The 15,931-nt window shown below is 40.3% G+C and overlaps 1 protein-coding gene across 7 annotated transcripts in view; it reads right to left on the reverse strand.

Annotated features, from left to right (window-relative positions):
* Positions 1 to 15,931, reverse strand: part of DENND1B (DENN domain containing 1B) — a 319,310-nt gene that overhangs the window by 77,731 nt on the left and 225,648 nt on the right. For all 7 annotated transcript variants that reach the window (XM_089688668.1, XM_089688666.1, XM_089688667.1 and 4 more), the window contains one exon: positions 13,029 to 13,130. In XM_089688668.1, the coding sequence (XP_089544794.1) occupies positions 13,029 to 13,130 (102 nt within the window). The remainder of the gene's footprint in view (positions 1 to 13,028; positions 13,131 to 15,931) is intronic.

Here is a 15,931-nt window from a genome sequence, read left to right on the forward strand (position 1 = left end):
TATTGTTAATTATTCTGACAGTGCTGTTTTTCCTTCACTATCTAATCACAGATTGGGGGCAAGGAGGTGAGCAAACTACAGCAGAGAAATGTCAGGTAACCTGTTTGGCTGTGGACAGACAAATCCTTTATTAGGTAATACGTCTCCCATGCAAACAATTTCAACTTAACAAGGATGGGCTGCAATCCATCAAAATGCTGGACAGAATTACTGTAACTCCACACATATTCCTGTTTAGGACCTGTGAGTACCTCTTCTACTAGCTGCTTATTTACTGATGACCACTTTGCTAAGATGGGGCTGGCCAGATGCTCCCTGGACAGTGTGTAGTGACCTCCAGCAGATTTTATATTTCAACTAGTGGAGTTATGGTTGCCTATGTGACTGCTAGGTTGATTCACCTTCTCTCTTTGTCCTGTGACCACTGTTATGGAGCAAGAAAGTGATGGAAATGCCAACATTTTATAGTTGTCACCAGAACAAGTGAGGGTAAATATTCCAATGAAGATGTTTCCAGTGACAAATGTCTGAAAGGGGAATTCCCTTCAGTTTTGCAATTATAAAAATAGATATGTTTATTTTTTGGTACTCTGTGAATATTGTTTTTTATTATCCCAAATTTCAGTACAAACTTGTGTAACATAAATCAATCAATAACAACAGTTTTGCTCTACATGTAAAACACCTCCAGCACCACCAAAACCGAAGCCTAAAACAATGTTTTGCCAGAACAATTTCCTAAATTCCACTTTCAAATACAAGGCTAAAAATACTCTTTTACTCGTTTCTGTACTGTTATTTTGATTTTCTCCCGTTTTCCCCTGAACTGCCTGATTTATATTTGCAATCTGAAATACTTTAGTGTGAGCGGAAATGCTACCGGCTGACAGCGTCTGTAACAGCCCGTAAATCTGAAATATTATGTGCGAATTCTGGAAGGCAGCCATTAGGAAGATTGCAGTATGGGACTCAGCAGGGGCATCCCTGTGGAGAAGGGACTTCTAATGGGGGACAAGTGTGACCTCTAACCTCCGCAGGGATCAGCACTATCTAGACTAGTAATCAATATCACATGCTTCCAATATCTCCCAGCCTGAAGGCCTTCCTAAGACCAGAGGCAGGTAATGGCAGTGACATGTTTAAGGGGTTCAGCGGCACTGACTGACACCTCCATAACAATTAAGATCAGATGAGCAGATTGGAAGTAAATTTTACACGTTTGAAGTTATGGTAGTAACGTGCCATGTGTGCAGGATTTCAGACGTTAGAACTCATGAACATATGTTATATCATGTATAATCGCCACAAGACGTTATGTTTTAACACAAAAAATGAAAAATTCTGTTTTGCATTATATAATTAAAGCACCTAAAAGATAACAACGAAAAAACCCAGGTAGCGCAATGACTTAGCACTTCAAACAAGCTCGTGTCCTACGTTTACTACAAAAGCATAAATTCAACAAAGACGTTCTACGCTTTTCTCTATTCACGTGGCTTTTCTCCAAGTGATCTAGTTTTCTCTCACAATCTAAAACACAGTGAACCCAACAGTGTGTGCATAAGGGCAGAGACGTTAGGCTGTATGCTTCTTTTAGGACATGGACTAAAAGGTATGTAAATGGTTGTATGCACTCAAAATTATTCTCTGGAATATATATTTTGAAAGCCATAATGATTATTAAAAAAATTATATTTTACTGATCACTGCAGGTGATTAAAGTTATAGTCTGGCACACAAAGGGGAAGATATGCTAAAACTAGTGTACACAGAGTATGGTGCAGCTGTGCATAGTAACCAATCAGCTTCCAGGTTTTATTGTCAAAGCTTAATTGAACAAGCTGATGTTAGAAGCTTATTGGTTGCTATGCACAGCTGCACAAGAATTTCCGTTTTTGTAAATCTCCTCCAGTGTGTCTCTTTAACATTAAAAAAAAGAAATAAATTGTTTTTAATGTACTGTATATGTGTAATGAGCGTCTTAAAGCGACACTAAACAATTTCCTTATTCTTCAAAAATAATCCATACACATCTACTACTTACTGAACCTGCAGTCTAATTTTCGTGAAGACATTTCTGTGTATTTCTGCCTCCTGTAACATCGTCTGTTGGCTCCTAAGCCTCTTTATTTCCCCCTCACTTTCATTTGGAACAAGCAGTGCATGTTAGTTGTGGTCACATGCACTGCTCTACACACACCACATAGTCCATCCCCAGAGCGAGCAAGAGAGGGTAGCTATGTTCCTACATACAATGGAACTATAGAGAATGAATGTAGCCACCCTAAAACAGAAATAACAGCAGTAAAAGTGATTTGGAGGAGGCTGAAAGCAACATAAGTTTTTTTTTATTATTTAAGAATACACAATAGAATATTGTTTTTTTAAAAAAGAATTTAATTAACCAGTTTAGGCAAGCCTGCATTTCTTGTATAACATTCAGTATGACACATGGATAAATATTTTTTGTGTTTTTGTACACAACACAGTGGGGTTAATTTACTAAAACTGGAAAGTGCAAAATCTGGTGCAACTGTGCATGGTAGCCAATCAGCTTCTAACTTCAGCTTGTTAAATTAAGCTTTGACAAAAAAAATGGAAGCTGATTGGCTTCTATGCAGAGCTGCATCAGAATTTGAACAAAACTTAGAAAACATGTTTGCTACTTCTTTTGCATAAATGTACATATCTCTGACAATGAAAATATTGAAAAAAAAACTGGAAAACAAAAACAGAGTTTAGTGTCACTTTAAAGTAGTATTAAATCCAAACATTTATTATATTGCAGCTTACCAATTCTTACATGTGATGGCTGCAGTTTTTGGTCTTTAGTTCTTTTTCCCTTTATTTTCACCTGGTGATCTGTCCAGTAAGTCTGTTGTTTTCAACAGAACAGGCTGTCCTGCAGTTACAGGATTGAGACAAACTGTTTAATACTCACAGGGGTACTTAAAATGATCAGTTTTTATTTATTAATGTAAAACCTTAATCCCAAGAGAAAAAACTGCTATAACTGCTTATGAAGTGTTAGCTGGAGCTTGGCTTCAATTTGTATCTAAATCTGCTAGCACATCTAGCACTCCCCTTCCTGCAAGACTGACAATGCTCCAGTCCAAAGGTGCCCCTTGTGCTCCAGAGTGGAGGCACATTAATACAGGAGGTGTGTTACAGGCCTTATTGCCAGGTAAAAAAAAAATAAAAACGAATGCATGCATATCTAATGATTGGTAAGCTGCAATATATTAAATTTTGATTTAGGGTTCAATACCACTATAATGTATATATTAATACATACTACTGTATGTATTTTCTACCATATGTAAATGAAGACAGACTGTGCTTCCTGCTTAGTACTGATGCTCATTGCAGCTTGCTCTTCCTCTTGTAACCGAGCAAACCTACCAGTGAGAGGCTATCTCGGTGGTCGGCAAGCCATCAATCGTGGGTAGGTGATGGGTAGATCCTTCTTTGTTGACCCCTGGAAGCTGGACAGGAAAGGCCACTGAATTTTCTGGAACCGATCACCTGCATTTTTCTACTGCAGCAGCTGAAAGCTGACTTCTTCTCCTATCCTTCCCACTGGCATTCAGCTGCTGCAAGGGGAAAATACAGTAAATGCCGACCCCGCCACCCCTCCTGTCCAGATTCCCATTCCTTCTGCTTCCCGGCCCACTCCCTGTGTTTATTCACAGTTTACTATGCTTCGGTGTGTGAATGAACAGGGAGACTGTGCAGACGTCTTCCTGTTCAATCACTCTGTGCAGTAGAGGACACAGAGATGGAGGTTGTGTCCTCAATCTCCTTCCTCTGTCTCAAAAATGAGTCACAGAACCCCCCAAGAGGGCTGCAAAAAAAATTGTAAACATTTTTTAAGAAAATAAAATAATAAAAATAAAAACTACTGACACCTTCCAATGCCATACTGACACTATCCACTGTCCTGCTGGCACTATCCACACACCATCCACTGCCCTGCTGACACCATCCACATAATGTGTACTGCCCTGCTGAGACTGTCCACTGCCCTACTGACACTTTCCATTGCTCTGCTGACACTATCCACACACCGTCCACTGTCCTGCTGGCACTATCCACACACCGTCCACTATCCTACTGGCACTATCCACACACCATCCACAGCCCTGCTGACACCATTCACATAATGTGTACTGCCCTGCTGAGACTGTCCACTGCCCTACTGACACTTTCCACTGCTCTGCTGACACTATCCACACACCGTCCACTGTCCTGCTGGCACTATCTACACACCGTCCACTGTCCTGCTGGCACTATCCACACACCGTCCACTGTCCTGCTGGCACTATCCACACACCATCCACAGCCCTGCTGACACCATCCACATAATGTGTACTGCCCTGCTGAGACTGTCCACTGCCCTACTGACACTTTCCACTGCTCTGCTGACACTATCCACACACCGTTCACTGTCCTGCTGGCACTATCCACACACCATCCACTATCCCGCTGGCACTATCCACACACCGTCCACTGCCCTGCTGACACCATTCACATAATGTGTACTGCCCTGCTGAGTTTGTCCAATGCCCTACTGACTGACACTGTCCACTTTTAAGGTAGGCCAAGTTTATATTTTTACAGTGATATTTGTTTTATTATATTTTTCTATGTTTTCCTTACTATTTAGTTAGACTTTGCTAGTCAATTTCTTTAAGGAAAAAGGCACAGAACCCGGATGGTATTTGATTGCTTTTATGTTGTTCAGGTAGATCTCCACCTCTCAAAGGTTACCTAGACTATCTGAATTAAATTTAAAGGACCATAAGCGGGCTGCAAAAACCCACAATGCTCCTTGCAGCCAAAGACAATCTGATCTATTCTGGAAAGCACAAGCAATATGGAAGTACTGAGATACAACCTATGGACTGGTGTGATGCAAATTTTAAATGTCAGGTCCACTTCAAAGTTAACATGTGCTCTTGCTGCACAGGGAAGAAAACCTGCATTAAGTTTCTGCTATATGTAACACACCAAGCTGTTTATAGGACTCATTTTACTTTTATAATTTATGTGTAAGTTCAGAGCATCCACATATTTCTGAAATTGAAATTCATGTTACAGAAGCCAGAATCTTGTTTCCTTCATGACATTGGGAGTGCAAGCCTACAATCACAGCCACTGGAGACCCTACACGTGCTCCTTTTATTAGGATCAGTGCTGTTGCTTCCTATATGGCTATCTAAGGTGGAGGAGACTGATCATGAGCATAAGAACTTCCAAGTTTTTCCATTTGGGCTCTGTGCGCAGTGGTTACATGATTGCCAGTAAACATATTAAACATATGACTTTTGTTTGTGTTCAGCACAAACGTACCAGGCACAGGGGAGCAGCTGCAGGGAAGTAAAATGTTCAGTTCTTGACTGTTAACCAAGAATTACACAGGCTATTTTCTCTGGACATATAGCATACATTTCTCAAACAGTCCTATGATGAACTGATTTTCTTTGCTATAAACAGTTCTTATTTTCATCAGCTTGATTTCAATAAAAGTACACTTTACAAATGGCACTATTACTAAGTGGTAACTATTGTATTTACAAAAAAAAAAGTCAATTATTTAGAATAGCAGTGAAGAGAAAGTGCTGAAGCAATCTGTGATGCTGCTGTCACCGACTGCCTGCAGTATTTAATTAAAATGTCCTGAGAAGTTTTATATGTGATTGAAAGGGACTTTACCAAGTGGGGAAGGGAACCAGCTTGCTAATCAGCATCTTACCTGAAAGGAGGTAGATACTAATTATGAAAGGAAAAGAACTCAGCTGGAACACAACTTATTAGGACATAATGTTGTTAAAGGAAAGTGACTAATGAAGTCTATGACTGATGGAGTCTGCTCACTTAAATTATGGCTATTACAACCAGACACACTTGAATTCTAACGAATGGAAGAAAATAAATAACAAGTCGGTGCCCACAATATGCACACTAAAGTATTTACATATTCTGAACAAGCAAGGTCCGCGTTACGGGGACCATCAGGTATGACACCAATGTATGTCAGTCTTCCTAATGTAAGCAATGATTGAGAGGTAAACTCATAAATTCAGATAGTGAACAGAAATTGTCTTCAGGTCAGCTGGAGTCAGACATAGAGATGAAAGAATAATGTACCAGTTGAGGTGCAAGGCCAAAGCCACCTTAGGCAAGAAGAGGGCTTTAAGCCTCAACATCATCTTATCCTTGTTAGACCAAGTGGGGTACTTTATAAGACAAGGCTGTCAGCTCAGATACACATCTAGCAGAGGTGATAGCAACAAGAAACCCAACCTAGTGTGTGATATTAGAAAGGTGGAATTTCCCTAACAGGTTCAAAGGGTGGTCTAAAAGAATAAAACTGAAATCCGATGAAGTCATGGGAGATTGTACAAGAGGAGCCTCATGAGAGATGCTCTGTACAAAGGTCTTCACCGAGGAATGGAACTAATGTTTTTTGCAGATCACAAGAGCCAAGATTTACCCTTGATGGTACTCAGGGTCAGACAGGCCAAGATTTGTTCCATGCAATATTTCCTGGGGTAGAAATTCCTTTCTTTGCAGCAGGTGAAGTAAGCCTTACATATGTAATGGTTGACCTTATAAGAAGTAGATTTATAAGCTTTTAAAGTGTAAGAAGTGCTGATTCATAGGCAGCCTTGGCTCTAAAGAACTGGGCTCTAACAGACATGCCATTAAAGAACAACTCCAGGCATGGCTATTTTATATATAGTTACACTGGTCCATCTTGGACCAATGTAACTATGTATATATGATACCTTACTGAGGCACCTAGAAGCTGGAAATCACTGAAGTAAATACCGCTACTACTCTGGGTCCTACGGCGAGTGGCTGTGCCCCTGCTTACTGAACACAGAAGGTCGGATGCTTAGCCCATGGCAAAATTCAGAGAATGCTTTGTGTTTTCTTAATGAATGTAAAGTTTTCGGGTATAGGGAAAATCACAGACGCAAGGCCGTAACATCATGCTCTCTACCTCATGCAATCAGAGACAGCTTTGAATACATTCAGAAAATGCAAAGAATTCTCTAAATCGTGCCAGTGCTGAGCGGCTGATCTCCTGTGTCCACAATAAATCAGGCTGCCGGCTAAGCTCAGGAACCGGAAGCAAGTGGAGATCACTCAAGAAGTGGTGTCTACTTCAGTGATTTTCAGTTTCCAGGAGCATCAACCAAATATGGTATATACTGTTCATGGTTACATTAGTCTAAACTAGGTCAGTGTAATCAACAGCTAGGTCAAAGCCAGCAACTATGAAGCAGAGTTGTAAATTGGACCTTGAGATAGGAGATCTGGTCAATGTAGCCCACAGAGTGTTGCCAGAGACTGAATCAAAGAGAAACACATCTTCTGGACCAGTTTAGAGCTATGAGGATCACTGGAATGCCCTGTGTCTTGATCCTGCAGAGTAGACGGAGGCAGGGATTACAGAGGAGGAAAAGCATAGAACAGGCTGATCCCCTGAAGGCATCTGGAGATTTCTGCACCTAGGAAGAAAATCTGCTTAGTCTAGTGTTGAACAAGGTGTCCAGGTGGTATACATCTGGTGTCCCCTACCTATGACACAGGTCCTAAAATGCTTCCATTTATAGAGACAACACTCCTAAGTCCTGCATTGCTGTCTACATCAGCAAAACGAATTGCAGAGTAGGCTGGAATGTGGAGTTTGGCTACAATTTTTGTTACCTCTCTAGCCTCTCTGGTGACACACATCAGGGTTTGTGACTGTACTGGGCCCTCACTTAGGCTTGACTCTGATATGAGAAGCCTGGGAGAAAGGAAAGTAACTATTTTTGGCTTTAGAAATCAGTTTGAAGCTTGAGCTTCTTTTCCTGGGGTAAATTAAATTATCCAGTGAAAGACCAAAACGATGTACACCATCAAAAGACATGTGCAACAAGAATTTTTGCTTTGCTGTTTCATAGACACCGAATCCATAAATGTTGACAGACAGAAGACTCATTTCAGAAAAAAGATGGATAATATTAGTAAGACCATCAACACAATCATGTAGGGCAGAAGACAAAAGCTTTCTCCCATGGTCTAGCATATATATTATAAATAAAATTAAATTAAAAAAAGCCCAGGAATGCCAATTTGGTATCAGCACTAGTACAGTAGAAGCTACATGCTACTTTTCCGATTTCTTCTGTATTGAACTGTATTGTAATTGTACTGTTATACTACCTTTATATTGTAAAATGCTGTGTAAACTGTTGGTGCTATATAAATCCTGTATAGATAATAATAGTAATGATAATAATTTGACTTGCACAGCATTGAGAAGAGTCAAAATTGTATCTGCCTTTGGCAGCTGAGAGCTATTTCAGCTGCCAAAGGCTCCTCAGGAACAAAGTCATCCATTACAGATTTGCAAGACCCTCTATGGCACATTACCATCCATAGCGAAAGGCTCAGAGGCTGTCACAGCTGCAGGAATGTCAGAGAAAGGTTCTGCAGGGAAAGCCGTAGAATTTCACTTACAGCCTCTAGGTGACCTGAGTCACCGATCCTATTTACAAGTTTTAAATTTGACTTGTACTACTTGACAAGAGACAAAATAGCATCCTTTAGACTGAGAGCTGATGGCGGCTCCTCAGGAACAAAGTCATCCATTATGGAATTGAGAAACCCCTATCACACAGTACATCTACAGCAGAAAGCTCAGAGGCTGCAGGATGGTCAGAGAATGGCTGTAGAAGTCTTTATGATCACAGTCACCAATCATATTTGCAGGATGTCAAATAAATTCCAGCATAACTGTATGGAACTCTTCCATACATAAAGCAGAAGAGGAGGCTACACCACACCAGACAGAGATATATGAGACTCCAAATGAGTTTACCAAGTTTCTAAGTAGAGGACAATGGTCCAGACTATGGGCATCCGGTCCCTTAGGAGAAACACTATAGGCTGGCCTGAACTGTTTGTCGATCATAAGCTTGTGAGACCCAATGTCCAGCAACTGGAACAAATAGAAACACAGGTAAAAACCTTTGGTTACTCACAACGTACTGCCAACAACTGAAGTTTATCCGAATCTTTTCTATAACTTAGGTTCCATAGTAGCCTAACTTACCTGTGATTAATTATGTCCTAGGTTGTGCAGACATCTGGATCCTTTAGAAATCTTCTGGGCAGGGGTGCCCAGTTCTCTTCCTGATGCTAAACTTGCAGCATGGAGGAAGTTAACAGCTCCAAGTCTTCTTTGAAGATGCAGAGAACAAGCACCTGATAGGGACCTGCTCCCTCCTCCTTCCCTGGGAAGTCTTTTTATATTGTCTGCTGCATGTAACACTATCTCTCAATGAGGGAGAAAATCCTCTGATTCATCTGACTCCAATTCAAAGATTATGTTACATGCAGTGTATACTGTGAAGCAATTTTTCCCAATGGAAGAGGAAGGGGGAAAGGGTGGGTCTTCTTTGGAAGCTTGTTCACTGCAGCTTCACAGAAGATTTGGAGCTATTAACTCCCTTGGTGCTGAAAGTTCAGCAGCAGGAACAGGACGGCGCACCCTGCATACAAGATTTTTACAGGATCTAGTTGTCTGTACTACATAGGACATAATTATTTACAGGAAAGTTGGTTACTAAAGCTATAGAGAACTTTACTTCAACTCTGACTGGCAAATGGATTTCTTGCCTGCCAGCATCCACATCCTGTTGGAGGAAGTATAATTCAATTGTTTCAGATTTAGGACCAGTTCACACCAGAATGCGGTGTGGGAAACCCGTATTCTGTGTGCATCATGTTCAAAATGCACTGCACTTGTTAACTGCAGTGTGTCACAGTGTTATCCTAATCACACCCCAAATGCAGGTTTTAAACGCAGTGCATGTTTCCTGCACTGGATCGCATGGTACAGTAGTACCATGCAATCTGGTTGCTGTGCATTTGCATGTACATTGGCACGGTTCAGAATGATTTCAGCCCATTCAAATGAATGGACTGAAATCGCACTACACCAGGATCGCAGGTGAATCGCACAGGAACACACAAGCGCATTCCTGTGTGAGTCATGGTTGAACCAGCCCTTACTGAATCTTGTGCCCCTTAAAGCCTGAGTTTCAGTAAATGTTTTTAAAAATTCAGCACAAGGGACAACACATACATTTAATGAAAATGGTTCCTTGTTATGAAATCCAAAATCCTCTGCTCCCCCCGAACCATTCCATAGAGTAGGGAAGTATCAGACGCATGGTAATTTTTTTAATTCAGTATGCTTTATTTCGGCATTACTTGAGAAACTCACCACTCCATTTGCCCTAGTCACCATAGTCACCGAAAAATAAAGTGAAGGGAAAAACAAAACTTTTGGCTGCCACCAGAAGAAGAGGTTAGGGAAATCCTTCAATGGAGTTTCTGTAACTACGCTCTAAGAGGGGAATTTTGTTCAGTCCCCAGTGAATATTTTCAATGCGACAAAGGCAGCAAAATAACTTGATAGGGTTAATTCCCTACTCTCCCTTCCCTTAAAAAATTATTTGGATTTACATACATTTAAAAATGAATTTATAGGATTGTATTATAGGCAATAGTACATTCGGTAGACGTGGTACATATTAAAGTGGTTGTAAAGGCTGAAGGTTTTTTACCTTTATGCATTCCATTCAAGAAGGTAAAAAAAACCTTCTGTAGCCTCCCTAATATTTACCTGAGCTCCATCTTGATGCGGCAATGTGCACAGAAGCAGGTCTCTCTCTCTTCATTGGCCGAGACACAGCAGTGGTAGCCATTGCTTCTGTCAATCACAATGTTTGGGAGGGGGGAGGGTGCAGGGGGCTAAGATGCACTGTGCACCTTATAGACACAAAGAGCAGGGCTTGGGAATGAGCATGCACGAGTGCCACCAGAGCAAGCGGCATTCAGCAGGGGAGAGGGGCCAGGAGTGCCAGCAAGGGACCCAAGAAGAGTAGGATGAGGCTTGCTCTGTGCAAAACCACGTACAAAGCAGGTAAGTACGACGTGTCTGCCATTTTAAAAAAAATTGTTACTATAAATTTACCAGCAAACCAATGCCCTGGCTTATTTTTTTGCTTGATTTCACTACAGTTCTACTGTATGCCAGCCACTCTGCATGGCACACTTATGCTCCAAGACACTTCCTTGCTCCGCAGGGGGCCTGTCCAACTTCCCTCCTTGTCAATATGCAAGCAGCATGCAGGACTGTGGCAGACAGGAGAAGGACTTTAATTTGCTGCCAGATGGGTCCACAGAAAGACAGGAGCACTGTTAGGAGTAGATGGGGGGGGAGACAGCATCATTGCTAGTGAGGATCGTGAAAGGGGGTGATGCAAGGCTGCCCAGGAACTATTACTGTCAAATATTGACACTCGTTAAAGTAATTATCTGCATATAGGGAAATTAATCACCATAAACAGACTGATAGGTAAAAGTGATCGCTCAAACTGGGCTTTTCTTGAAAAATATCTGCCAGTGCCAGATTAACTAAAGTCTAGTGGGTATTCCCATCCCATTTATGGTAAGTAAAATTTATGTTGTTTTACATTTTAGACTGGAGTGCCTCTAGATTTTCCAAACTTTTACAGGGTGCAAAAACTAAAGGTTGAGAAATGCTGCTGTATGTTTTGATGTCCCACTAATACACCCACCCCTGTTTATAGGAGTATCAGAAAAAAACTGTGATTAAGATCAGGTGCCTGTACTATTCTAGAAAGGCTATGTTTGCTACATTAACCTTCATCAAGTTAAAAAATATGCCACTAAGAAAACCTTACACAACAGTTTTACTATTTTATCCTCCAACAGCAAAATATATCTTTTAGTGCTTTGCAGCTGTTGAAGGCCTTATATTCAAAAACCATAATTACTGGATTCTGTAACCTGAACCCTTCTAAAGGCCTGTGTTTCTGGTCATATGAGGAGCACAGGAGGGAGATTGGAAAAGTATTTTCTTCCTGGAAAGGTAAATATTTCAACCATTCTGCAGAGACAAAAGTTTTATGTGCTACCATGAGTACATCTGAGTTCATAAATGCACTCCGTGTTAAATAACTGTTAAGGACACAATGCCTTGACCAGACAGTGCGTCTTTTACGCTCCTGCTTTATTTCCTTGAATAAAGCCAGCCATTGAAATTAAAGTGTAGTAAGATGTGCCCACATCATCTAATCATTTTGAAATTTCACAAGTATTCCTATTCAAAGCAACAAGGGAAGGAGAGGCAGGCACATGCAGACAGTCCTGATTCTGGGGAAAACAATATGAATTGTTTTATTTTATTACCTAGTTTTATTATCTTTTTCTCCAGGAATACTTGAACTACCCCATAAACATTGAATTGTTACCAAACCTACCTAAAAAGGCCAGATTCTGACATTCTAATTTCTAGGGGTGCATTTAGGACTTATATCCACCAGTGTTGCAATGCTTTTTCATGCATTTTCCAGTGCAAGCAAAGTACATGGGTATAAGCAGAAAGCATGGTTACCAATGAAAGCCTGTTGGCAGTAGTACATTGTGTTATAGTGCGCTGGGGGGGGAGCAAAGCAACATAAGTTAAAGTGGTTCTGAGGACAGAATTATTTTTTTTACCTTATTGCAATCTCTGCATTAAAGAAAAAACCTTTTGCATGCAGCTCCTTCCCCCCACCAATATACTTACCTGAGCCTGATCTCGGTCCAGCTCTCTCCCTCCTCACTCAGAGACAGCAGTGGGAGCCACAGGCTCCCGCTGGTGTCATTAACAGCCAGTGGGGAGGGAGCGGATGACATGGTCAATAGACACACAGGATCGAGTTTGAACAAGTGTCCTGAATAGCAAGCAACTCGGCAGAGGGGAGGAGCAAGGAGAGCCGATGGAGGACCCGAGAAGAGGAGGATTGGGGCTGATCTGTGCAAAACCACTGCACATAGCAGGTAAGTATGACATGTTTGTTATTTTAATTAAAGAAAAAAAAAAGTTAACAATCACTTTAGCATATGCACTCTGGTGTTAATAAGCTCTTGCTCACAGTAGCAAAATCACTCACCACATCAGTGGGTAACACTGAGAGATCATTGAAAGGAGTTTCCAAAGAGTTGGTGTCCACATTGAGCAAAACCACATCATCAAGAGACCGGCTTCTCACTCTCTAAAGGAAAGATTTAATACCATAATATGACTGATAAACTAGAAAGAATTTTAAGGAGCTTAAGGAGTTAATGGTTACCAAAAAGTACTATTGAGTGTTGGAGCTAAAAGAATCTTATTGCATTTGCAGAATCTATAAAACCATTGATATATTAAAAACCAATAAAATTGGATTACACGGTCATGTGTTAATAATATGCTTCTGTGGTATATTAAAATGAACTGAGTAAACATATTCATTACAATTCATACAGCCTTACATCAAAAAAGGTATTGAAGGAATTATTTTATTTCTATTTGATTAATATTCACATTTTAATCACATTATTGTTGTGGTCAACCATGTTTCATGCAGCTTAACATTTTGCAGACAGAGAAGAGATGTTCAAGAGAGTTGCCAAGACAAGTCATAACAGTGCTGGTAACCGCAGGAAAATTGTTTAACTAAGGATTACACCTATAGGAATTACCATATGAACATAAACCCTCACTGATGTGCTTGAGTGAACATGAAGGAAAAATACACTGAATTAAACAAATCTGAAACACATATTTGAACATAAATCAATGTATTGACTGCAAATTATATTTTTATAATTTGTGATAGTTGAATGTTAGTATTAGTTGCAAAGAGCTGCGAAAAATGCACATTTTATAAACTATGCCAGTTTAATAAAACCAGCAAGATTTAGCCATTATGATTCACTAATGCTGTCCCAAACATATCATTAATTCCTAGGGCCACTTAAAAAATGTGTTACCCCAACACTTCATATCCCTGATATGTGCCGCTTGCACTTGTGTTAAAAACTATCATGTTCTCTTTTGTGTTGCTTCTTTTGTGTGAAATCCCTGGTGTTCCTGCCCCATGCTCTCTTATTTCAAACTGACCATGCTAGGCATGAGAGCACATCCTTTCCAGAGTGCTCAGTTTTCTGGCTGTGCTGACAGAACAGCTGGCCTGTCCTCCAATGGCCAAGACACACCTCCCTGCACAGCTATCCACTGGAAAGATCCGTGTAATGGTGTTTCTCCACCCCCACCTCTTGTGTTTCTCCGCCCCCACCTTATGCAGCTGAGAAAAGAGATTATATGATCACTAATGTAACAAAAAAAAAAAATGTATTTATAAATGCTATTTTTTTTATATATACACATGTTTGCCTTTTAATTCTATTTTAAATGGAATGGGTTGTTTTACCAGGTAGGGGTTCACATATACTTTAATTGGGAATTTTTAGCTGGGTTAGCATGGAATGTAGATTCTAACAAGATATTCAACATGCTTGTGCAGTAAGCAATGGCCCAGCTAAGTTAATTTTTCTAGTATTGCTCAAAATGGCTCAGATTGGGTTACCAAATTTATCAGTAAATATGTAATATACAAAGACATGTTCTGGAATCAACTCCCATATCAAGGGCATAAATAAGATTTAGGGTCCATGCACACTGGCTTAAAAAAACTCCAGTTCTCTTGGCAGAAAAAATAGCTAATTTTGAAATTTGTTTGGTATTTGCATTTAAGAGCATTTAGCGTTTTTTTTTCTGCCAGACAACTGCTCTTAAAAACAACAAAAACAGAAGGTTTTTTTTTTCCCTGCTTCTAAACATTGAGCTTAAAATTTGCCCCTAACCGCTGTAATGGGTATGGACACATACAGTGGATATAAAAAGTTTACACACCCCTGTTAAAATGTCAGGTTTCTGTGATGTAAACAAACGAGACAAAGATAAATCATTTTGGAACATTTTCCACCTTTAATGTGATCTATAAACTGTATAACTCAATTGGAAAACAAACTGAAATCTTTTAGGGGGGAGTAAACAAAAAAACTAAAATAATGTGGTTGCATAAGTGTGCGCACGCTCTAATAACTGGGGATGTAGCTATGTTCACAATTAAGCAATTATGTTCAAAATCATGTTAAAAAGAAGTCAGTACACACCTGCCATCATTTAAAGTGCTTCTGATTAACCACAAATAAAGTTCAGCTGTTCTAGTAGGTGTTTCCTGACATTTTCTTAGTCACATCCTACAGCAAAAGCCATGGTCCACATAGAGCTTCCAAAAGATCAGACAGATCTCATTTTTAAAAAGTATCAGTCAGGAGAAGGGTACAAAATAATTTTCAAGGCATTAGATATACCATGGAATACAGTGATGAAAAGACGAGAAGAAAACTGGTCTGGGAGGCTGCCAAGAGGCCCTCAGCAACATTAAAGGAGCTGCAGGAATATCTGGCAAGTACTGGCTGTGTGGTACATGTGACAGCAATCTCCCATATTCTTCATATGTCTGGGCTATGGGGTAGAGTGGCAAGACAAAAGTCTTTTCTTATGAAGAAAAACATCCAAGCCCAGGTAAATCTTGCAAAAACACATCTGAAGTCTCCCAAAAGCATGTGGGAAAATGTGTTATAGTCTGATGAAACCAAGGTTGAACTTTTTGGCCATAATTCCAAAAGATATGTCTGGAGCAAAAACAACATTGCACATCATCAAAAGTGGTGGCAACATCATGCTTTGGGGCTGTTTTTCTTCAGCTGGAACTGGGGCCTTAGTCAAGGTAGAGGGAATTCTGAACAGTTCCACATACCAGTCAATATTGGCACAAAACCTTCAGGCTTCTGCTAGAAAGCTGAACATGAAGAAGAACTTCATCTTTCAGCATGACAACGAACCAAAGCATACATCCAAATCAACAAAGGAATGGCTTCACCAGAATAAGATTAAAGTTTTGGAATGGCCCAGCCAGAGCCCAGACCTGAATCCGATCAGAAACCTGTGGAGTGATCTGAAGAA

Source organism: Staurois parvus, unplaced genomic scaffold, assembly GCF_062004578.1.
Source record: "Staurois parvus isolate SC_StPar_1 unplaced genomic scaffold, SC_StPar_1.0 ptg000450l, whole genome shotgun sequence".
NCBI classification, from domain to species: Eukaryota; Metazoa; Chordata; class Amphibia; order Anura; family Ranidae; genus Staurois; species Staurois parvus.